General features: G+C 43.6%; 1 protein-coding gene across 4 annotated transcripts in view; it reads right to left on the reverse strand.

Annotated features, from left to right (window-relative positions):
• Window positions 1–4,454: 4,454 nt before the first annotated feature.
• The window catches only part of LOC106568843 (enhancer of polycomb homolog 1), a 44,077-nt gene continuing 24,251 nt past the window's right edge, over window positions 4,455–24,280 (reverse strand). For 2 of the 4 annotated variants that reach the window (XM_014139562.2, XM_014139561.2), the window contains 13 exons: window positions 23,051–23,207; window positions 18,374–18,519; window positions 17,676–17,882; window positions 17,241–17,389; window positions 16,731–16,881; window positions 14,706–14,870; window positions 14,257–14,346; window positions 13,875–14,023; window positions 13,308–13,675; window positions 7,385–7,503; window positions 7,001–7,142; window positions 6,224–6,572; window positions 4,455–5,918 (listed from right to left, as the gene is read on the reverse strand). In XM_014139562.2, coding sequence (XP_013995037.1) covers window positions 5,846–5,918; window positions 6,224–6,572; window positions 7,001–7,142; window positions 7,385–7,503; window positions 13,308–13,675; window positions 13,875–14,023; window positions 14,257–14,346; window positions 14,706–14,870; window positions 16,731–16,881; window positions 17,241–17,389; window positions 17,676–17,882; window positions 18,374–18,519; window positions 23,051–23,186 — 2,244 coding nt within the window. In that variant the 5' untranslated portion in view covers window positions 23,187–23,207 and the 3' untranslated portion in view covers window positions 4,455–5,845. Of the gene's footprint in view, window positions 5,919–6,223; window positions 6,573–6,966; window positions 7,143–7,384; window positions 7,504–13,307; window positions 13,676–13,874; window positions 14,024–14,256; window positions 14,347–14,705; window positions 14,871–16,730; window positions 16,882–17,240; window positions 17,390–17,675; window positions 17,883–18,373; window positions 18,520–23,050; window positions 23,208–24,280 lie in introns of those variants that run through there. The other 2 variants (XM_014139563.2, XM_014139564.2) reach the window with 2 other exon arrangements.

Here is a 24,280-nt window from a genome sequence, read left to right on the forward strand (position 1 = left end):
TGTTCCCTTTATTTTTTTGAGCAGTGTATTTTCACTGATTGAAGGAGGGAAACATGCTTGTCCATGAACAGCGTGTCTCTGTAAAAGGATGCTGCTCATTCGTGGGTTGCTGCTCATTCGTGGGTTGCAACCCAAATGCCACCCTATTCTTGATATAGTGCACTACTTCTGACCTGAGGCCTGAATAGGGTGCCAATTGGGACACATATATTTTGTTTGTTGTTATCAGCAGTTCAGACATAAATCCCTATTGACATCTGAAGTCTATACGCACCCATCACACCCCTAAGCACAGGGTGGCATTAAATAGCCACAAAACAGAAAAAGTCTTACCAAAACGTGGAGGCCCTACCTGCATTTGTCCAATGAGAACCCAATGTTTTCATTTTTGGTTGCAAACCGCTTGCAAAAATGAATACAACCCAGCTTTCCCTTCTACGACAGGGGTGAAGTTTCGCCTACATTCAGGATCAGCTTGCTCTTCCCCAATCCTAACCTTAAAGTGCAGTCAAAAATGTGATTTGCCTGTGTTTTATATGCACTCAGTAGCCAGTCTATTAGGTACACCCATCTAGTACCAAGTCGGACCCCCTTTGCCTCCAGAACAGCCTGCATTCTTTGGGGGATGGAAACATTGCTCAGTTGGTATCAAGGGACTAACATGTGCCAGGAAAACATTCCCCACACCATTGCACCACCGCCACAAGCCTGTACTGTTGACAACAGGCAGGATGTGGCCATGGACTCATGTTGCTTACGCCAAATCCTGACTCTGCCATCAGCATGACTCAACAGGAACCGGGATTCATCAGACCAGGTGGTGTTTTTCCTCTCCTCAATTGTCCAGTGTTGGTGATCGCGTGTCCACTGGAGCCGCTTCTTCTGGTTTTTATCTGATAGGAGTGGATCCCGGTGTGGTCGTCTGCTGCAAATAGCCCATCTGTGACAAGGACCGACAACTTGTGCATTCCGAGATGCCGTTCTACTGCGCCGTTATTTGCTTGTTTGTGGCCCACCCGTTAGCTTGCACGATTCTTAACAATCTCTTTCGACCTCTTATTAACGAGCTGTTTTCGCCCACAATACTGCCGCTGACTGGATGTTTTTTTGTTGGTCGCATCGTTCTCGGTAAAACCCTAGACACTGTCGTGAGTGAAAAGCCCAGGAGGCCGGCCGTTTCTGAGATACTGGAACTGGCGCGTCAGGCACCGACGATCATACCACGCTCAATGCAGATCAGCCTGCTTTATATAGCAAGCCACGACCACGTGACTCACTGTCTGTAAGAGCAAACCATTTTCACTAAACTGGCCACTGACTGTATACAGTGCATTCGGAAAGTATTCAGACCCCTTCAATTTGTCCACATTTTGTTACATAGCAGCCTTAATATAAAATTAAATAATTTATTCCCCTCAATCCGGACTAGTCTCCCAGTCCCTGCCGCTGTAAAAAATCCCCACAGCATGATGCTGCCACCACCATGCTTCACCTTACGGATGGTATTGGCCAGGTGGTGAGCGGTGCCTGGTTTCCTCCAGACGTGACGCATGGGATTCAGGCCGACTTGATCCATCTTTTGTCTCATGGTCTGATAGGCCTGTCATGTGCTTTTTACTGAGGGGTGGCTTCCGTCGGGCCACTCTACCATTGAGGCCTGATTGGTGGAGTGCTGCAGAGGGGGTGGTTCTTCTGGAAGGTTCTCCCATCTCCACAGAGGAACTCTGGCACTCTGTCAGAGTGACTATCAGTCTGGGCGGCCAGCTCTAGGAAGAGAATTGGTGGTCTAAACTTCTTTCATTTAATAATGATGGAGGCCACTGTTCTAGGGGACCTTCCTCTCTCGAAGCTCTAAAGACAATTCCTTCAACCTCATGGCTTGGTTTTTGCTCTGACATGTACTGTCAACTGTGGGACCTTATGCAGGCGTGGGCAATTCCAGTCCTCGAGGGCCTTGTTTGAATTTACCACAGGTAGACTCCAATGAAGTTGTAGAAACATCTCCAAGGATGATCAAATATGATGCACCTGAGCTCAATTTTGAGTCTCATAGCAAAGGGTTTGAATTCTTATGTAAATAATTTCTAAAAACCTGTTTTCGCTTTGTCATTATGGGTTATTGTGTGTAGATTGATGAGGGGAAAAAAATATTTTATCCATTTTAGAACAAGGCTGTAATGTAAGAAAAGTCAACGCCTCTGAATACTTTCCGAATGCACTATATTTCCACACTAAGGTTGGAATGTGAAATTGCAAAAATTATGATCATGCTCTTTTAGTGTAAGAGCTGTTTGAAAAAAACGCCTGGAATTTCAGACTGTTTTGGCGGGTTGGAGTTTTGTCCTGCCTGGTGACATCACTAGACGGTAAATTAGGTAATAGACCAATAAGAGTTCCAACCCTCTCACAAAAACAGCTAGTTTTCCCCTCCCCACTCAGACCACGCCCACAGTCCTAACAAAATTATTGAGTGAGAAATTGCTCTTTGCTAAGAAGCCATTTCTTTTTGACCATATTAATTGAAAAACAAACACAGTAAGGTACTTAAATGGATTCTCCAGTACTTTGTATATTTCTTTTAGCCAGTGGTTCTGAAAGTAACCAAAAGTGGTCCCTGCAAATTCCACTGTCATTGCTCCCTCTCACTCTGCTTTGTGTACATGATTTGCCTCTTGCTAGCGCTTACATATATGGCAAGGGGCTGAAGCTCATAGGTCCAACCAAAATTGCTAGGGAGCTGGCCCACGTGGGGGGAAATGGCACAGCACAGCTTCCAGAAAAACAGTTCCTTTCAAACTAAGGATTTGGTGGCTAATTGATGTAACAGTAAATCTGCTCATAGATTATACATATATGAACTATTGATGCGCAGGTTAACTCATAACCTGCAGTTACATCCACCGGGACGGATGGGTTTAGGGTCATTAAAGTGTGGATGAAGGGCGGGTGTGTTGAATAAAGAGAAAATACCTTTAAAAAAATCCATAAATGTATCATTCTTGTGCAATTTATATCTATAGGCTACATGGAGGTTTTTATTTCTTTTTAGGCTATCTGGCATCAGTACGTAAGCCTAAGCTTTAGGGTCTAACTGTACACGCACCAAATAGTCTACACACCGATCGCCAAATGCTTTGGAAACAGGCAGGATAAATTTAGCACTCCACGGAGGCAAAAAATACAGTTTAATTCAACTACAGAAATGCTGCGAAATGGAGAGCTGAAAATAAAGAGAAGCAATGGCCAGAAAAGTAATGTTTGGGAAAGATTTGGTGAAGTTGTAAAAGGAGGATGATAGCAGTGTTGTGTGTGATTGTGAGGCGCTATAAAAAACAAAAAAGTTACTTCAAATAGGGAAGTTCAAGGCAACTGTAGCCCACTGTTCAGATGAGTAAAATGGAAAATTAAATCTGGACACTGACTGTAGGTCTATAACCTCACATACTGTAGCCTATATTTTAACTCCTGCAGAGTTAAGCATATCTTGTAGTAAAATGATACACAAAATGTAGTCAAAATTTTCACTTGGGAACAGGAATGGAGAAATAATTTCTCTTTCAGCATCTTGAGAGAATGCGAATGCTCAGTTAGATACCATCTGTAGAGGTGCCCTCTATCAGCATCATAAAATCTGATAATATTTCAGCCACAAAATATGCATCCAAGCCAAACTGAAATCTTATCAGAAACATTTTGGGTAGTTTTCACAGCTTTCTTTTGCCTTACACCCAGTCAAAAGGATGTTATTTGGACATTTTGAACAGAAAATAAAAACGGTAAAGTTATTAAGCCATGAAAGATAACTTTACCAGTCAACTAGTTTGAAGCATTAATTCATGACAATCTGGTGAGCAAGGGCAACATGACAGAGTAGAAGCTGCATGTATACAATTATAGACAAGTTGCCTAAACAAATAGCCTACCAAAATGTTGGAAATCATAAGCAGAAACATCTAAACCAGGCAAAACAAAAGATCCTACATCCCATAAAACATTTTTTTTAAAACACTACACTGTCTTTGACTGAAGCCTACAAAGCATTTTCTATATTATCGGGTTAGGGTTGGGTCTCAGATTTCCACATATAGCCAGGCGGTTATGGATGGGTTATAAGCAACAAAGACACATCCAGCCCAAAGTGGGAGGTTTAAAAAAATACTTGGGTCACCAAAGTTCCAGAGCATGTCTTTAATTGATACCCAGAAATGATTTGATATGGAGATAACTGCTGCATTACTAGGGGAAATATGCCATTTAGCAGACCCTTTACACAAAGCAACTTAGTCAAGCGTGCATACATTTTTACGTATGGGTGGCCCCAGGAATCGCCATGCTCTACCAACAGCGAGAGGACCAGATAACCCTAGATGCTTAACTTCACCCTACTCTTTCCCATTCTACTATGACCACAACATGGAACAATGGGACGAGACAAAAAAATACAAAACAAGATACATGCTGGTCCAAACACATAATGCCCTGGGTTTTATTTTTTGTGAGAAGATAATTTTTCATTTTGTGGATAAAAAAAAAAAATTGATCAATTATGCCATTGGAATGGGCATTCATATTGGTGGTACAACAACAACTAACTCGTAGCCTTGTTTAGTACCGTACTCTTCACAGAAGAGAGCTCGTATTTCCAAAGGAAGGCACCCGATACTTGTGGTTCATCTTGGCCTCGCAGCGTTCTGGAGAATTATTATTCTAAAAGCAAAGAAATCTGCCTTTTTATACATGTTTTCTTCTGTTATGTATAAACTGGAATGATACATGTAATCAAGATGTTACTACATTCCTCTACCCGATCGCATTTCATCAACAAGTAACAAAATAATGAAGTCTTTCAATAAGGAACATTCAAAAACGGAAGGGGGATACAAAAATAATTACATTTTTCACAAAATAATTGGGGAAGGGGTCTTAAAAAAAAGGTACTGATGTGGAAAAAAAACCAGAGACCTAAATCATATAAAAGCAGCATTCATCGAAACAAAAATAGTGCTTAGATTAGTCAGAAGCAGCAGTGACTTCTAGGAACAGACTTCATTCCCATTGTGTTACTTTGTCCCATGAACAATTTAAAATGGAAGATCTTAAGTGATTACCCTCTGACTGACAAACCGATGCCTTAAATCCACACCCACCAACTCTGTATGAATGCATGTCACCATTTGTTTCCACATGATACAACGAACCAACAATCAGGAATCTTAATCTTAATGTGAGGACCCCCTAGTTATGTTCACACTATATTATATAGAATATATAATACAGAGAAGTTCATAGCTACCTAAACCCAGACTACAGCACGGGAACCAATGAGGGTACAGTGAACAAAAAAAAAAAACATTTAAAAAAACTAACAAAACGTAGAAAGAAGAAAAAAACTGTAAACACGGCACAATAAATAGATAAAACAGCAGGTTCCACACCATGCACTGACGTGATGACACTGTTGTACAACTCACACCCACCTCACACTCGAACCAGTTGCAGTTTGTCTTTTAAATTTTTTTTTTTATCCCAAGTGCAAAACATCAAATGAACAATTTTCGTATTCAAGTAACATTATATACAGGGGGGGATTACAAATATCTGGTACTGTACATATAATTGCCATATTCATAATTACAGATGTTGATATTTCTTATCAACAGTAACAAATAGGAAATGAAAAAAAGTACGAGACGACCATTGCAATTAAGTCCCAACCGTCACCATGGAGACAGCGTTGTATGCTGTGTGCGCATTCCACTACCCCTTCCTTGCATTCACAACTCAACGATGCATAGCACCTAAATGAGTTCCCGGGTGAGCCCACAGTCCCGTCCGTGTTCCGAGGTCACGTGACCTCCATAGCCACTGTGTTGTCCGAAATGCTGTTTAGTGCTGGCTTTTCTTGATCCTGATTTTCCCTGGAGGCAAGTGGAGAGAATATGTACAAATCAATCAGACACTGTTCAGTAATATCTACATCAATATTGACTCAGACGGACTCAGGTAAAGTTCCTGAATCAGCAGTTTAAGCTACGGCTGTCTGAACACTGTGTAATGGTCAATTTCTATACTCTTAATCTGTGTCCCAAATGGACCCTATTCCCTATATAGCGTACTACTTCAGACAAGAGCCCCAGAGCCCTGGTGAATAGTGCACTATAAAAAGGGAGTAGGGTGCCATTTGGAAAAACAGACACCCATCCTGTTCCTCCCCCTCTCTCACCTTGGCACCAGGTCCATCGACGGGGTGTTTGTGGAGACCTTAGGCATTTGACAGTTAGCGGTGGCAGCCAGCTTTAAGGCAGATGACACGGCAACGGGAGCGTGGCTTAGCGTCCGGGGTATGTGGCGCTTGGTGAGGAGTCCCCCGGGGGAGGACATGCTCAGACGGAGGTTGTTGTTGTTCCCCATCAGGACCTGAGTGGTGGTGGAGTTGGCGTGGGTGGTGCCGTTGTTGCTGGGCAACAGGAAGGGGAAGGAGGGGGTAGTGGTGGTCAGAGGGCTAGGGGTGGAGGCGGGGGCTGCAGGCGACGGGGATGCTGTGCTAGTGAGGTGAAAGCCCTTGTAGACACCTGTAGGAAGGGAAGACAGAAAACAAAAATCACTTCATGTGCATGGTCCTAGCAGAAGCTATACAAGCAGTTTCCCCTTTGATCAGTTCCAACCTTTTACGTTTGCTTCTGTGAAAGCCCTGCATTTAATTCGAAACGCACTTGCACATCTGCGGTTACTTGTTGCAGGTGCGTGGGAATAATTTGATGATATCTTGAAAGAAAAACTTGCACACTGCGCTTTACCGGATTCACTTGTGTTTATTTATCTTATATACCGCGCCTCATGGACTTTGTCAGAGCGTTCAAAGTCCTAAGTGCAATGTGCAATTTTCTCTTCTCTTTGATGCTCTGCTTTAAAAAAAGTGTATTTATTTAACCTGTTAAGGCATTATCCTTCTTTTACAATAACCACCTGACCACAACAAATGCTTGGGTGCAGTGTTAACCTGAGGGTGGAAGGACCCCGTTGACCCCGCTGCCCGGTCCACCCTCATCCTTGGTCTTCAAGGCCAGCAGCTGGTCTGTCGTCACCAGGGCAGAGGCAGCAAACTGGGCACTGGCACAATCTAACGTCTTGGACACCAAAACCTGGTAGAGGAGAACAATGTATTAACACCATGCTGAAAAGACAAACAGATAGACAGAGAGAGAGAGAGGTCATAGGGCTGTATCAAACATCTCAGAGGAGGAGTGCTGATCTAGGACCAGGTCCCTCCTATCCATTGAATCTTATTCATTATGATCTAAAAAGGCAAAACGGATCTTGGATCAGCGCTCGTATTCTGAGCCACTGAGAATAACAGCCCAGGTCAGAGAGCGGGCTAACTAACCTGCGTGCTATTGGTAGTGGTAGTGGTGCTGTTGGCTTGCAGTTGGATCTGCTCCAGCTGCTGTTTCTGCATCAAGGCCAGCTGCTCCTGATGCTGCTGGTATTGTTGGGTGGTAAAAGCTGCAGGAGACACAGAGAGGAGAACAGGTCACACACGGACCGGTCACATCAATTTGGGATGCATCCCAAAATGGCACCCTATTAGGAAAGTATTCAAACCCCATGAGTTTTTCCCTTTTTTGTTACAGCACAGCCTTCTTCTAAAATTGATTAAATTGTCACCCCCACTCAATCTACACACAATACCCCATAATGACAAAGCAAAAACATTACATTTTATTTTAGCAAATGTATTAAAAAAAATGAAATATCACATTTACATAACTATTCAGACCCTTCACTCAGTACTTTGTTGAAGCACATTTGTCAGTGATTACAGCCTCAAGTCTTCTTGGGTATGATGCTACAAGCTTGGCACATCTGTATTTGGGGAGCTTCTCCCATTCCACTCTGCAGATCCTCTCAAGCTCAGTCTGGGTGGGAAGCCACGCTGCACAGCTATTTTCAGGTCTCTCCAGAGATGTTCAAATCAGGTTCCAGTCTGGGCCACTCATGGACATTGAGACTTTTGTCCCAAAGCCACTCCTGCGTTGTCTTGGCTGTGTGCTTAGAGTCGTTGTCTTGCTGGACGGTGAACCTTCACCCCAGTCTGAGGTCCTGAATGCTCTGGGGCAGGTTTTCATCAAGGATCTCTGTACTTTGCTCCGTTCATCTTTTCCTTTATCCTGACTAGTCTCCCAGTCCCTGCCGCTGAAAAACATCCCCACAGTATGATGCTGCCACCACCATGCTTCACCGTAGGGATGGTGCCAGGCTTTACTTGGCTCATCGAGCTCTAACGACTCCTTGTGACGGGCCGGGCGCCTGCAGGCTAACCTCGGGCATCAGGTAAACTGTGTTTCCTCTGACACATTGGTGCGGCTGGCTTCTGGGTTAAGCGGGCGGGTATTAAGAAGCGCGGTTAGGCTGGTCATGTTTCGGAGCTCGCATGACTCGACCTTCGCCTCCCGAGCCCGTTGGGTTGCAGCAATGAGACAAGATTGAAATTGGGGAGAAGGGGGTAAAAGATAAAACAAATGGGAGGCCACAGTGTTCTTGGGGACCTTCAATGCTGCAGAAATGTTTTGGTAACCTTTTAGGGCTAGGGGGCAGTATTTTCACTTTTGGATGAAAAGCGTGCCCAGAGTAAACAGCCTAATACTCCGGCCCAGAGTCAAATATTTGCAAATGATTACTAGATTTGGATAGAAAACTCTAAAGTTTCCAAAACGGTTTGAATGATGTCTGTGAGTATAACATAACTCATATGGCAGGCAAAAACCTGAGAGAAATCCAACCAGGAAATGAAATTCTGGTTCCTGTAGTTTTCTCAAGTCCTTGCCCTTCTGACACACAGTGAGTTAGGACTCAAATAGCACTTCCTAAGGCTTCCACTAGATGTCAACAGTCTTAGAAAGTTGTTTGAGCCTTTTGCGGTAAACACAGACCGAAGGAGAACGCTGGGAGCAGGTGACCAGAAAAACACTTCAGTTCATAGGGTGCGTTCACGTTAGAAGGGACCTGCGTTCCAAAACGTTTTTGAAGACAATGCATGGGTCCGGTTGGAATATTATTCAAGTTTAAAATGGCCCTAAAGATTGATGCTATACAACGTTTGACATGTTTGAACGAACGTAAATAGTATTTTTATTTTATTTATTTTTTTACTTTTCGTCGTGAAGGTTTTCTTGCGCGCCCTACATTTTGAGTAGCCTACTGAACGCGCAAACAACATGGAGTTATTTGGACATAAATTATGAACTTTATCTAACAAAACAACATTTATTGTGGACCTGGGATTCCTGGAAGTGCCTTCTGATTAAGATTATTAAAGGTAAGTGAATATTTCTTATGCTATTTATGCGTTTAGATGACTCCAAGATGGCCGGTGTCTATAATTGCCTGCTGTTTTTTTCTGAGCACAGTACTCAGATTATTGCAAAGTGTGCTCTCCCAGTAAAGTTATTTTGAAATCTGTCAACGCGATTGCATTCAGGAGATGTTAATCTATAATTCTTTGAATAACAGTTTAATATTTTATCAACGTTTATAATGAGTAATTGTGTAATTTGTTGTGCCGATTCACCGGCAGTTTGAGGACATTTTTTTTCTGAACATCACGCGCCAATGTAAAATGCTGTTTTTGGATATAAATATGAACTTGATAGAACAAAAAATGCATGTATTGTCTAACAATGTCCTAGGAGTGTCATCTGATGAAGATCGTCAAAGGTTAGTGCATAATTTTAGCTGGTTTTGTGCTTTTGGACGGCTACCGTTGCTTTGAAAATGCTAAGAAAATGGCTGTATTGTTGTTTGGCTGTGGTGGTATCCTAACATAATCTAATGTTTTGCTTTAGCTGTAAAGCCTTTTTGAAATCGGACAACTTGGTTGGATTCAGGAGATGGTTATCTATAAAATGGTGTAAAATAGTTGCATGTTTGAGAAAGTTGAATTATGACATTTTGTTGTTTTTGAATATGGCGCTCTGATTTTTCACTGGCTGTTGAATAGTGTGAACCGTGGGTGGGACGCTTGCTCTGACATGCACTGTCAACTGCGGGACCTAAAAACCTGTTTTCGCTTTGTCATTATGGGGTATTGTGTGTAGATTGATGAGGACATTTTATTTAATTAATTTTAGAATAAGGCTGTAATGTAACAAAATGTGGAGAAATTCAAGGGGTCTGAATACTTTCCCAAGGCATTTAGAGCGCAATTCCTTTACCAAGGCCCATCTATGCACTACAGGGCTCAACATTTTACGCTCGTCCTCTTGCTGGACAAAAACAATATTAGATTTAAGTTGTCCATTCGAAAGGACAAGTAAAAAAAAAAATTAAAAAAAAATCTAATAAATGTTTCATGTACACATTGGCTACAGCCTCATGTCCAAACTGATGCTGACAGGAGGGAGGCGCAAGAAAATGTAGCCAAACTTTAAATGAGACTTTTAATTACATAAACATAGGCTAACGCCAGTCATGTTTGACAAATATAATGAAGGATAATTAACATTAACGTCGAAAGCAGGGGTGGGCAATTCCAGTCCTCGAGGGCCTGATTGGGGTCACAGTTTTGCCCCAGCTAACACACCTGACTCCAATAATCACCTGATCGTGATCTTCAGTTTAACATGCAATTTGATTAATCAGCTGTGTTTGCTAGGGATGGAGAAAAAGTGTGACACCAAATCAGGCCCTGGAGGAGTTGCCCACCCCTGGTCTAAAGGCTTGATTCTGTTGACATATGAGGCACAGTGCGTTCAGACCAAATGGTCACAAGACCGGAGAGTGAAGGACAATGCCTATTGCGCACCGCACATTACCCACCTTGAATCTGAGCGCAGGCAGTCAAGCATTCTGAAACGATTTAACCATAAACTTAATTGTTTTAAACCGCAATGTTTTATATCATTTTATGAAGCACGTCTTAGCTTGTTTCAAAGTAGCCTAGCCTAAATACGACTACAGAAATGTTGAGGGAATTTTATAAATACTTAATGCCACTTTAACCAAAATTTCTCATGTTCCTAGTCATATTAGTAACCCATGCTGGTTGATGCATCTTTAGATCTCTCAATTTCTAAAACAGATGATTTCATCTGTCACATGATCATGCTCACGCGTGCTGTGCACTTTTGAGAACGGCGTTTTCCCGCTACTGCATTTTGGACAATGCACACGTATCCTATAGCCATGTGTGAATTGACGAGCTTATAATATGAAGAAATAAAGCTATCAACATTTTAAGCTAAACTCTGATCTGTTGCATCAATGCTTTTGCAAAAAAAAAAAAAAAAAAAGTGCAGTGGTTGTATGAATTTTGGATCTGTCGTCCCAGTCTGTTTTACCCTAGAAATATTTAATCGGCCCAGGGACGACGGGACGCCCTTAAATTCGAGGCCTGGAGGGGGGATAAAAAGTATTTGGTAGTAATTGTAATGTTGCAATATTTCATAGGCTCCCAAGGGTGGCTAACTATCCCCTAGTCTAGGAGAAGCTTTAAAAAGGGGAGTGTTGTATTTTGAGACAGGCTTGAATAAGCAAAGAAGAGTGTATTCTACATTTCTTGTAAAAAAGATAATGCATTTTATTTTGTAAAGTGGCATCCTTGCATCATACAATGCGCTTTTGGACAAATAAAATACAAATCTGTCCTACTTGTCCAAGTGGCTAAAGGTTAATGCCCTGCATTATAAGGAATAGGGTGCCGTTTGGATGCAGCCTGTGGGGGACGTAATAGCCAGGAGTGTTAAGGGACTAGGGGGAAGGGCAGAAGACAGAGCCTGGCTGAAGGTCCATCCCGTGGCTTTAACGCTCACTGAGGCCCCGAGCTGAGATACACACAGCTGTGGTCAGCAGCAAGTCTGTGTTCTGCCCTCTCAGCACTGACCCTTTCCGCCGAGGGGTTAAGATCAGGTCATCCAAGCACCACAAACACCACATTTCCCTATAGGACAATAAAGTATTTGATCATTCACCCACACGGTACCATAAAAATCTGTTCATCTTTAAAACCAAAGCCATCCAATAGCAACAAATCTCTTCCCAATCACTCAACTGACATGTAATGAAAATTCTGGAAGAAATCAATAGGCTGACATTTCAGAGGGTTTTTTGGATTAAAATGGGGTTTAGGCTGACAGAATATTTTAGAGGCCCTCCTGTTGGCCACAGGAGCACATTTCCTGCAATTCCACACATTTTGCCACATGGCGAAAATACCATTTTACAGTTTCAAAGCTAATTTCCTGCTATTCTACACATTTTACCATGGCTTACGCTATTCCGAGTGACTGAAACATAACACCCATGCCATGACAAAAATAAGATTCTCCCTGACTGTTCAGCTTTTATTTTGGTGATTGTTAGTTCTCAAATATGATCTTATTTAAAAACAATAGGCCTATTATCTTAACTACTTTTTTTTGTCGTTTAACTTTGCACTTTTCTGGGGGGTTTGGACAAAGGTGGTCTGAAAAACACCTGGGAGTGAGATCACTGTGAGCGGTGACGTTGAGCCAACAAAGGGTTACATTTGTATGCTTGTGAAATGGTATTACTCTATGAAAACAGTTTGACAATTGGGGAACTCATTCACACTGATGCCCCAGACAATAGTAGAAAGGACAATGGCTGCGTCCCAAGCGAAACCTTAATCACTTTATCGTGACCAAGGCCTATATCGGGAATAGGGTGCCGTTTGGTACGCAGACGATACTTTATATTCAGAATAGCGTCCCCTCCACGTCTGTCCACCCACAGAATATATTTATCCCATACATTTTTAATTGACTGTTGCTGGCCGGGGGAAAGGCAACGCCACATGAATTCCAAACATTACAGCCATTCAAAATGTCACACTCATGAAGAAAGGAATTGATCACATTGTCCCCACCTCAAAAGGAACAAGAACATTTTTTATTTCCCTGGTGGTCAACTAAGTTGTGGTCCCAAATGTCCACCTTTTCCCTATATAGTGCCCTACGTTTGACTAGACCCTATGGGTCCTAGTGCACTATATTGGGAATAGGGTGCCATTTGGGAAGTGCCCTTAAATTCAACCCACACACACGGACAGCAGCACAAAAGCAGGGGTGGCAGGGAGAGAGAATCGATCTAACACAATGTCTTCTATAATTTCATGATTTTCCAATTACCTTTCTCAAACACCTACCAAAGTAAGGTTTGCTCCTTTTTTATACAGCTCCTGCTAGCTAGACAAACCATGATTCAGTGCCTTTGATCTGGGACGTGGACTGTATGTGTGCGTGTCTATGGTACGGTGTGAGAGTGTGAGAATAACCCCGGGCTCTACTCACCAGCTGTGGGGGCCGGGGGACCAGCTCCTCTCAGGGGGCCAGTGGTGCCAGCCAGGGTAGAGGTGATGCGACTCCGGCCCCTGCCCAGCCTCCTGAACAAGGGGTCTGTGACCACGTTGTCCTCGTCGTGTAGTGGTAGTGTCCGGGGCCTAAAGTGCCGCCATCGGCTCGACTTAATGTTCAACAGTATCTGACTGAGGTCCGCAGAAGAGGATGAATAAGAAGAAGAGGTTCTGCCCGAGGTATTTGTTTGTGAGGTACTAGCAAACTTGTCTGTGACTGGAGAGTGGGGCGGCATGTCAAGCATTTCCGAGTCCAGCCCATGAAATACATTGTCAAAGTCTGTGTGCGCCCTGTCCAGCAAAAGCCTGAGGGAAATAGGACAGGGGAGAGTGTTTAGTCCTTCTGTTAGCCACGCAACTCATTCATGCTATTGGTCCCAGAAAACTAGAATGTTATTCTCATGGGTGGGTAGTACTAGCATCCATAGCTCGGTCTATGAATTGGAGACTGGTTACATTGCATGTTTGAATCCCAGATTGCCCCTTTAACTCTGCAGTAACCTACCTGCCCCCTCGTCCCTGGCGTCGTCGCGCCATGCCCAGGCAGCGTGGTGGCACGGTGAGGGTGGTGAGGCAGTAGCGGTAACGAGTGTCTCCCAGGCCGCCCTCTGACGGACTGACCCACGGCCAGCTGCCCCCGTGGTCCAACCGAGACTGGGGACAGACACAGGAGGAGCCATTAGACATGACAGGAGTAACGAAACATGGCCAAACAGGATGCCACTGGGACTATATGGGAATATGTGTGTGCTCACGTCGCCTGTGTTTCTGTATTGAAGTACGTTGTATTGTAATTGATTGATTGTGCATTTCGTATGCCGACCACAAAATTGTGTTTTTTGTGTAAATGTTCAATAAAGTTACTGTATGGAGTCGTCTATACTCACAGCATAATATTGACAGCCTGCTTTCCTCCGGAAGGCAAAAGAACCGTCTGGGTCGTTCTCCTCCTCAGCTTCTGAGGAACCTGAGTGCATCTGGAGAGGAGTAAAGGGAGAGAGACCAGTCAGTCACAGGTCACCAACAGGGCCATTTTTATGATTAGGATTGGGCCTTGGAAATCTGTTAAAGCGACCCCTAAGCCCTTGTGGAGATCTGAGAAGATTTGTAAGGTGAAAATAATCATAGCTCCACCTTCCTCTCTGATGGGCTAAGTCAGGTTACCCAAACTCTGTCCTCGGGACCCCAAGGGGTGGGCATTTTGTTCAAATAATCATCAAGCTTTGATCATTTGAATCAGCTGTGTTGTGTTGCTTATACCAATCAAATCCTCTCAGATCTCTAAGTGCCTCAGGGTCCATTTGGGAGACAGCCCAAGTCAAACCGCTTTGCCGACCTGGGAGCGCAGCTCGTCGTCTGAGCTGGGGAAGTCATACTGGTGGACGTCCTTAGCATTGAACACAGAGGGACCAGAGTAGTGGAGGGCAGCAGCTGACAGGGGTAAGACTTTAGGCTTCTTCTCATACTTCCTCTTCTGCCTGACAACCTTGGGCTTCTCCGGCTAGAAGGGGGGGAAGGACCCAGACACATTGTCACTCAATTGCGGTCTAATATTTCAGGAGTAAACCTTCAAGACATTGGCCCGTATTCACAAAGTATACCAGAGTAGAGCTGCTGATCTAGGATCAGGTCTCCTTTCTCCATATAATCTTATTCATTGGGCTCTAAAAGGCCAAACTGATCCTAGCTCTAGCAGTCTACAGTTGAAGTCAGAAGTTTACATACACCTTAGCCAAATACATTTTAACTCAGTTTTTCACAATTCCTGACATTTAATCCTAGTAGAAATTCCCTATCTTAGGTCAGTTAGGATCACCACTTTATTTTAAGAATGTGAAATGTCAGAATAATAGTAGAGAGAATGATTTATTTCAGCTTTTATTTCTTTCATCACATTCCCAGTGGGTCAGAAGTTTACATACACTCAATTAGTATTCGGTAGCATTGCCTTTAAATTGTTTAAGTTGGGTCAAACGTTTTGGGGAGCCTTCCACAAGCTTCCCACAATAAGTTGAGTGAATTTTGGCCCATTCCTCCGGACAGAGCTGGTGTAACTGAGTCAGGTTTGTAGGCCTCCTTGCTCGCACACACTTTTTCAGTTCTGCCCACACATTTTCTATGGGATTGAGGTCAGGGCTTTGTGATGGCCACTCCAATACCTTGACTTTGTTGTCCTTAAGCCATTTTGCCACAACTTTGGAAGTATGCTTGGGGTCAGTGTCCATTTGGAAGACACATTTTGACCAAGCTTTAACCTCCTGACTGATGTCTTGAGATGTTGCTTCAATATATCCACATAATTTTCCAGCCTCATGATGCCATCTATTTTGTGAAGTGCACCAGTCCCTCCTGCAGCAAAGCACCCCCACAACATGATGCTGCCACCCCCATGCTTCACGGTTGGGATGGTGTTCTTCTGCATGCAAGCCTCTCCCTTTTTCCTCCAAACATAACAATGGTCATTATGGCCAAAAGGTCCTATTTTTGTTTCATCAGACCAGAGGACATTTCTCCAAAAGTATGATCTTTTCCCCATGTGCAGTTGCAAACCATAGTCTGGCTTTTTTATGGCGGTTTTGGAGCAGTGGCTTCTTCCTTGCTGAGCGGCCTTTCAGGTTATGTGGATATAGATACTTTTGTACCTGTTTCCTCCAGCATCTTCACAAGGTCCTTTGCCGTTGTTCTGGGATTGATTTGCACTTTTCGCACCAAAGTACGTTCATCTCTAGGAGACAGAACGCGTCTCCTTTCTGAGCGGTATGACGGCTGCGTGGTCCCATGGTGTTTATACTTGCGTACTATTGTTTATACAGATGTTTGGCGTTTGGAAATTGCTTCCAAGGATGAACCAGACTTGTGGAGGTCCATGATTTTTTTTTCTGAGGTCTTTGTTGATTTCTTTTGATTTTCCCATGATGTCAAGCAAAGAGGCACTGAGTTTGAAGGTAGGCCTTGAAATACATTCACAGGTACATGTCCAATTGACTCAAATTATGTCAATTAGGCTATATCAGAAGCTTCTAAAGCCATGACATCATTTTCTGGTATTTTCAAAGCTGTTTAAAGGCACAGTCAATTTAGTGTATGTAAACTTCTGACTCACTGGAATTGTGATACAGTGAATTTATAAGTGAAATAATCTGTCTGTAAACAATTGTTGGAAAAATGACTTGTGTCATGCACAAAGTAGATGTCCTAACCGACTTGCCAAAACTATAGTTTAACAAGAAATTTGTGGAGTGGTTGAAAAACAAGTTTCAATGACTACAACCTAAGTGTATGTAAACTTCTGACTTCAACTGTATATGAATACGGGCCATTGAGGTCACCCTCTTGCTCTGTTGCCATCTCCCTCTCTCACCTTGTACTCCTTGAGGTCCATGTAGTCCTGATGTCTGTACTGGTTGCTGTTGGTCAGCGGCACCAGAGGGATAATATGGGCAGGCTTGTCCAGTGCACGCTGGGCCAGCACTTCAGCCATGATCTCACCACCAAAGTCGGACATGCCGTTCCTGGAGGAGCAAAGTCAAAGTCAAGATATAATCAAGCATTTGAAAAACTGGATCTCAATCAAACCGTCAGCCACTCTATCAAAACCCGATTTAAAACATTGTTTAGGAACTAAATGATCGAAGGCTAACTCTCTTAAATGGACCAGAACCATTCCTATACAGTAGTACCAGAGATCCTATAGGCCGGATTGATGGTTGGCTAGCTAGCTAACAAAACACATCTACAAACGCATTGTTTTATACAATATTCTACCATAATTTGATCCGTTTCTAGAATTGAAAGCTTTCCTGACCAAGATGGCTTGCATCCTAGCAACCTGACTTTAAAAACAACCTGTGTCTCTCTGAGTAGTACCCACCTCTTCTCTACGATCTCCAGGGTGAGGTGCAGCAGCTCTCTCTTGCTCTTCTCTCTCCTCTTGATCATCTCCAGGATGGTGACGGCTCGGCTCAGGTCCCTCCGCAGCTTCAGCATCTTCTCATAACCAGCTTCCTCGTTCTTACGGTTCTGAGATGGGCAATTTCACCATTAAATTGACAGTCATCCGCTGTCAATAATCTAGCATGGGCCTCTATTTAGTTGAAATGGAAATGTTTAGGGGTATTGGTACATACACTTGGGGCCAGTTTCCTGGGAACAGATAAAGCTTAGTCCTGAACTAAAAAGCATGCTCAATGGGAATTTCCATTGACCGAGACTAGGCTTTATCAGTGTCTGGGAAACAGGCCCTTAGTGTTTACCTGGGTTGGGTCAACTAGCCCCTATATGCCCTGGTCTAGAGGTGGGATCCTACCTTTCTGGTCTGCATCTTCTCCGTCCTCCTGCGGAAGGCCACGTAGGGGTCTGAGGTGCTGGATCCGTCCCTCTTCTCCTGCTTCACAGTGGGGTGCAGAGTGCCGTGCTTGTTGTTTTTCCTCTTCCTGGTCCAGTGGTCAAACACCTCCTTGATCAGCTCGTCATCCTCCTTCAGCAGCAGCTTGGCCTCCTGCAGGCTCACCGCCTGACAGGGGGAAGAGGGGAGGGATGTTCACATTTTAGAGGAGGCAGGGTCACTGTCATAACTTGACCCAAAGATCCCCAGGACTCTAGACGCTATTAACTTAAACTGGAACCTAGTCGTCTTTTTAACAACGTTTACTTCACTGTATTTCCACAGTACATGGTTGCCATTGCACTCAGGTCAGGTCCATCAACACCGAGACTACCGCGCAGGCGTCCTAATAACATAGCACCGTAATAACAGAAATAGAGACACTTAAAACATGTACTTAACAGACGCCACCATGAGTAACTAATAAGAGTATCTCATGTACACCGCCTGGACAGGATGCTAGGCTGATGCTACGAGTACCTATTGTAGGCTACTCTCTCTTCTCCCATCTAAACCAAGTGCATGTGATTGGGGATATGAGGGTGGGGGGGGACGCCCAGATTAGCAGTGCACCATATAAGAAATAGGGTGCCATTTGGGACGCAGCCTCCAAGGCTTACCTGCTGCCCACTGCCTTTCTCCAGTCGGTCGATCATCTCCTCAAACTGCAGGAAGGTGATCTCCATCTTCTTCTTCAGCTTGTTCACAAAGGCCTCATCCTCCGTGTCCAGGTCATAGTCCGGCTGCTCCGTGTCCAGGCTGAAAGCTACAGAGAGAGAGAGAGTTTAGACATGAGGATGTCAGTGTCCAGGTTTAAAGCTACAGAGAAGGGAGAAAGGGAAAGGGTTTTTTAGACTGGTGAAAGCTGGATGAGAGATCTTTAGACATGAGGATGGGAATTAAGCGGACTATCAGAGATCCTGGGAACCATTTCAAATCCCCATTGTGATGTCAAACCGCAAGAGATTCATGCTGCTCAGCGTAAATCTAAGTTCTGGTTCGGTTTTCAATAATTAAAAACCACTTGATAAAGTGGCTCGTGCTGGCAAAAGCTACACGTCCATGACGCACGTCCCCAGTGTAACTCCCCTGTTACCACTCAGCACACATGCTAATGTGAAATTCCATTTCAAGAGTTCAGATGAAGAGCTGGCTGCTCATCTCTCCCATTATAGGATATGGGAGGCCTTTTATCCCTAGATCTTCTGTCTGAAATAATGCTGACTTTACGTTCTGAGCTACTAGCGCTTCAATGTCGAAGGTGCATCAAGATTTGGGAATTCAGATATGACGTCATGGTTTTACCACCATCTATGGAGTTTCTAAAACTATGGTGCATGACATGGTCCAATGCACCAATAAAATCAGCACTATCTACCTTTGGGGTTTTTCCAATTGCATGCGTCTTGGAGCTTAAATTGGGATCAAGTATACTGTGCTAATGCCGATACCAAAAAAATGTAAATAACAGATAGGGATGCACGATATATCGGTGAACGTATCGGACTCAGCCGATATTAGATAAAAATGCCAACATCGGTATCGGCCGATGTCTAGTTTAACGCCGATGTCAAACTGACGTGCATACCTATATAAAACGTAGGTACATGACGTAATGACGCCACGTAAAATCTTGTGCTACACAGCATCCCTAACCTAGCCCACAATATCTGCTGTGTGGATCGAGCAGTCATTTGAAAGAGTCAGAACATGTCAGCGAGACAACTCAAAGGCAAAATCCATTAAAGCCAAGATAATAGAATTCATTGCCCTTGACAAACCGTTCTCGTGTGGATGATGTTGGCTTTCGCTGACTGGTCGAGTACCAGTACACACTACCAAGTGCGCTATTTTTAGATGTTGCCCTACCGGAGTTACACAGTAATAGCGTCACTGCTCTTAGCTTCACGACATACACACTACGGAATGCCGTTTGGGTCTTTGTGTGTCAAAAATAAATACAGTAGCATTGTCAGAGCTGTACAAAAGAAAGTCTGCAAACAAGCAAACACCGGCCACGAACGATGTGTTTACAATACCGCATTGGTAATAAAGCATAATTTGTTTGACCGCAACTTATGGGGTAGCTAGCTAGCTTTAGCTTGGTACCTAGCTAGCACCAACACAACCAACCTGAAAACAACGGCCAGTAGAAACTGCAGTCATTTTCATTATTCTTAGCAATGATTTAGGAATCCTTGTGAGTAAGTATTAGCTAGGTTGCCACTTGTTCACCTATTGAAATTGAACTTCAGTTCATGAAAATAAATAACTAGCCTGCTACTTAACCATGTTGCCCAAAGCTAACGTTATAAGCAGCCAGCTAGCTTAATCTGGCTAGTGAAGCTAGACCGGACCATGTTGTGAAGCTAGCCACAATAAGGATTAGGGTTAGCTTGGGTTCAGTGTCCATTTGGAAGACCCATTTGCGACCAGGCTTTAACTTCTTGAGATGCTGCTTCAATATATCCACATAAGTTTCCATCCTCATGATGCCATCTATTTTGTGAACTGCACCAGTCCCTCCTGCAGCAAAGCACCCCCACAACATGATGCTGCCACCCCAGTGCTTCACGGTTGGGATGGTGTTCTTTGGCTTGCAAGCCTCCCCCTTTTTCCTCCAAACATAATGATGGTCATTATGGCCATTTTTGTTTCATCAGACCAGAGGACATTTCTCCAAAAAGTACGATCTTTTCCCCCATGTGCAGTTGCAAACCATAGTCTGGCTTTTTTATGGCGGTTTTGGAGGAGTGGCTTCTTCCTTGCAGAGCAGCCTTTCAGGTTATGTCGATATAGGACTCGTTTTACTGTGGATATAGATAATTTTGTTCCTGTTCCCTCCAGCATCTTCACAAGGTCCTTTGCTGTTGTTCTGGGATTGATTTGCACTTTTCGCACCAAAGTACGTTCATCTCTAGGAGACAGAACGCATCTCCTTCCTGAGCGGTATGACGGCTGCGTCGTCCCATGGTGTTTATACTGGCGTACTATTGTTTGTACAGATGAACGTGGTACCTTCAGGCATTTGGAAATTGCTCCCAAGGATGAACCAGACTTGTGGAAGTCGACAATTTTTTTTCTGTGGTCTTGGCTGATTTCTTTTGATTTTCCCATGATGTCAAGCAAGAGGCACTGAGTTTGAAGGTAGGCCTTGAAATACATCCACAGGTACACCTCCAATTGACTCAAATGATGTAAATTAGCCTATCAGAAGCTTCTAAAGCCATGACATAATTTTCTGGAATTTTCCAAGCTGTTTAAAGGCACAGTCAACTTAATGTATGTAAACTTCTGACCCACTGGAATTATAAGTGAAATTATCTGTCTGTAAACAATTGTTGGAAAAATGACTTGTGCCATGCAAAGTAGATGTCCTAACAGACTAGCCAAAACTATAGTTTGTTAACAAGAAATTCGTGGAGTGGTTCAAAAACGAGTTTTAAATGACTCCAACCTAAGTGTTTGTAAACTTTCGACTTCAACTGTAAATTCCAACAAAATAACTTTTTGTGTGTGTGTGTGTGTGTGTGTGTGTGTAACCTTTATTTAACTGGGAAAGTCAGTTAAGAACAAATTCTTATTTACAATGATGGCCTACCCCGGATGACGCTAGGCCAATTCTGCGCCTCCCTATGGGACACCCAATCACGGCCGGATATGATACAGCCTGGATTCTAACCAGGGACTGTAGTGACACCTCTTGCACTGAGATGCAGTGCCTTAGACCGCTGCGTCCGTGTGTGTGTGAACTATTTAACTGTACTAGAATGCTTAAAAAGTTAAATATCGGTTTTCGGCATAGGGTTTTGTTTGACAAGGAAAATATCTCCCAGGCCTGATATCGTATCGGCCAAAAATGTCATATCGGTGCATCACTAGTAACAGAGCAATGCAAAATACAGCGGATTTTGGTAAACAAGAATTTGTGGTAAGCGCATGGAGGCCACCAGCTTTATGCACCTTCACTATTCTGACCAAAGCTACAGTTGTATTGATTGGGGTAAAGTGATTACTTTACATTTGGTCGGTTAAGCAAATCTGAGGAACAAGCTAGAGGAACATACAAATTCATGGCAGTCATTCTAGGCAACTGCATTTAAATTTTGCCAATGACACTTTCAAAGCCCGAGACGGACAAGAAACCTGAATCCTAAACACACACGCCTTCATTTAAATAAATTACAATGCCTTTAGAAATTTGATTTGAGCTCTGGCGGCTTCTTCTGCTAGACTTGCAGCAAAAACGTAGAACAAGGTGACATGAACGAATTCCATGCCTATCATAGAAAATAAAATGTCTCACATCGGACAATAATTGGACAAACGGCCGCAGGGACTTCTACTTTAAAACAATGACAAAAAGACATGACCAGGAAATTACATTTAGCCTAGCTCTTATCTGAAGCAATCACAACAAATAATGTGATTCATGGATGATACGATAAGGTCTACTAAATTACTACTAAGGCCAGATCCCCCTACCCTTGAGCATTATGCCATACTATCTCAAATGCCACAAAATGGACAAAACATCTTGTCATTGCCTAAGAACCTACACCCGCAAATATAGATGGTTGATCAACGCCTCCAAAATGGACACCTTGACCCAATGCACTTACGCAGATCTAAGAGGATCTGACTGCTGCAACCAATATGGAAACAGCTTCACTGTGTCTTCTGATAGGCTGGGTGGAAGTTTCATCATTGCTTATACCAATCAGATCCTGTCAGATGTCCACAAGTGACACAGGGTGTTAGGGTCGATTTGGTTGAGAGCCGTTGGCTCACTATTTATAAAGAAGATGGAGGACAAGCTATAGCACCCGTACTTAATAGGCGGACCACGGGCCGGATCCGGACCCAGAAACTTGTTTTTGTTCCATCAGGATTCGACTTCTGCTTTCATATGAACACACAAAAGACATGAAAAATGTGTAGAATTACAGGAAACAAGCTTTAAAACGGCTATTTACCCTCTCTGCCAACAAGAGGGGTGAGAACAGCTTGAACAGTTCGGGATCGCATGGGCTGCGAGGTGGGGGGGGGGGTTGTTCCTACGCGGACAAATGGCAATATCCATCCAGATCTTTACCACCTAAGAAATGTGTGTGACCAGACCTTCTCAAAGTATTTGAATACCCCTGAGCTATAGGACGAGACGACAGGACTTAGCTAATGCATTTTTTTTTTTTTTATACAAATCTATACTTGGGAGTCAAAGTATCGATATAATATAATCTAAACTAATACTGCACCCCTCCCATATCGATAGCAGCCAGGTCCACTTTACTCACGCTGTATGTGAATAAGCTGCTTTGGCATCTTGAACTCCCCGGGGTAGAGGGACTCGTAGTAGGCGATGTTGCCGTCTGCCTCCGGGACGGGGATGACCATGTTGTGTTTCTCTCCATACACTGACTGGGCCGACATGGCTCTCTGGAGATGGTGTTCCTAGAGAGACAGACTAAGAGTTTAGTAATATAATATATGCCATTTAGCACTCTAATCTAAAGTGATTTCTAAATCATGCGTACATTTTGGGGTGTGGCCCCGGCAGGAAACCAACCCTCCGTTGCAATCGCCATGTTCTACCAACTGAGCCACACAGGACTACAGGGAGAAGTTCAGAGATGAGGGAAAATGATTGAACAACATACCTCTGCCCAACAGGCCCTATATATTAACAAAGTCCAAGCACTTAGCTAAATTGACAGGGTCATCTGGAAGTCTGAGCTAACGGATGCCTAGAGAGAGGAGTACTTAAGTCAGAGTGAACCTCAATCACGGTCACACCAACTGCTGCCATCTGATCCATGAGGCCAAGAACAAATCAAGCGTCAAATCAGTACTGACAGAAAAACGGCAGCCTTTTCAAGGAGATTTCAGGTGACAGAACTATTCATTGTTTGAAAGTACTAGAAAAAAAAACTAAGGACTGGAAAATCAAAAGTACACAGCAGGACTTGGCAAGGCAGGAGTAAAAGTCCTGGAATGGGTAGCAGTCACACACTGATTTATTATGTTTTTCCTCCAGGTGCAGAACCCACGTACCCTCCTCCACTTATAGCCAAGGCAATTTGTAGGCTTACTCACATACCTGCTCCTGTTCCACAGTCTGGGGACTAGTTTGGACCAGGCACCTTGCAGATACACTTGTTTTATCCACTGGTGTTTTGTAGTTATTTCAAAAGACTGTCATTATTTGGTTGTTGTAAAGTGCATCAAGTTTGAACAGTGTCCTCTGGCTCTGAACAGGGCTTGGGGCGGTGCTCGTCTGAGCGGGCTGGCCAACAGTACTAAAATGAAAGGGCCTCTGGCTCTCAGACAGACGTGGGCACCTTGCCCTTGGCAGCCTGTCAACACAACACAAGCACAGCGTAGGCCCAGACTTGTACATCATCTCGCCGGAGTGTGTGTGTTTATGGTTTCACTGCTCTGGGGGCCCTAGGCAAACTAGAGTTGTTTCTTCTCCCTTCTCACCAGCTGTGTCAAATAAAACCCCATTCCCTATTTAGTGCACTACT

The sequence above is a fragment of the Salmo salar genome, chromosome ssa14, assembly GCF_905237065.1.
Source record: "Salmo salar chromosome ssa14, Ssal_v3.1, whole genome shotgun sequence".
NCBI lineage: Eukaryota > Metazoa > Chordata > Actinopteri > Salmoniformes > Salmonidae > Salmo > Salmo salar.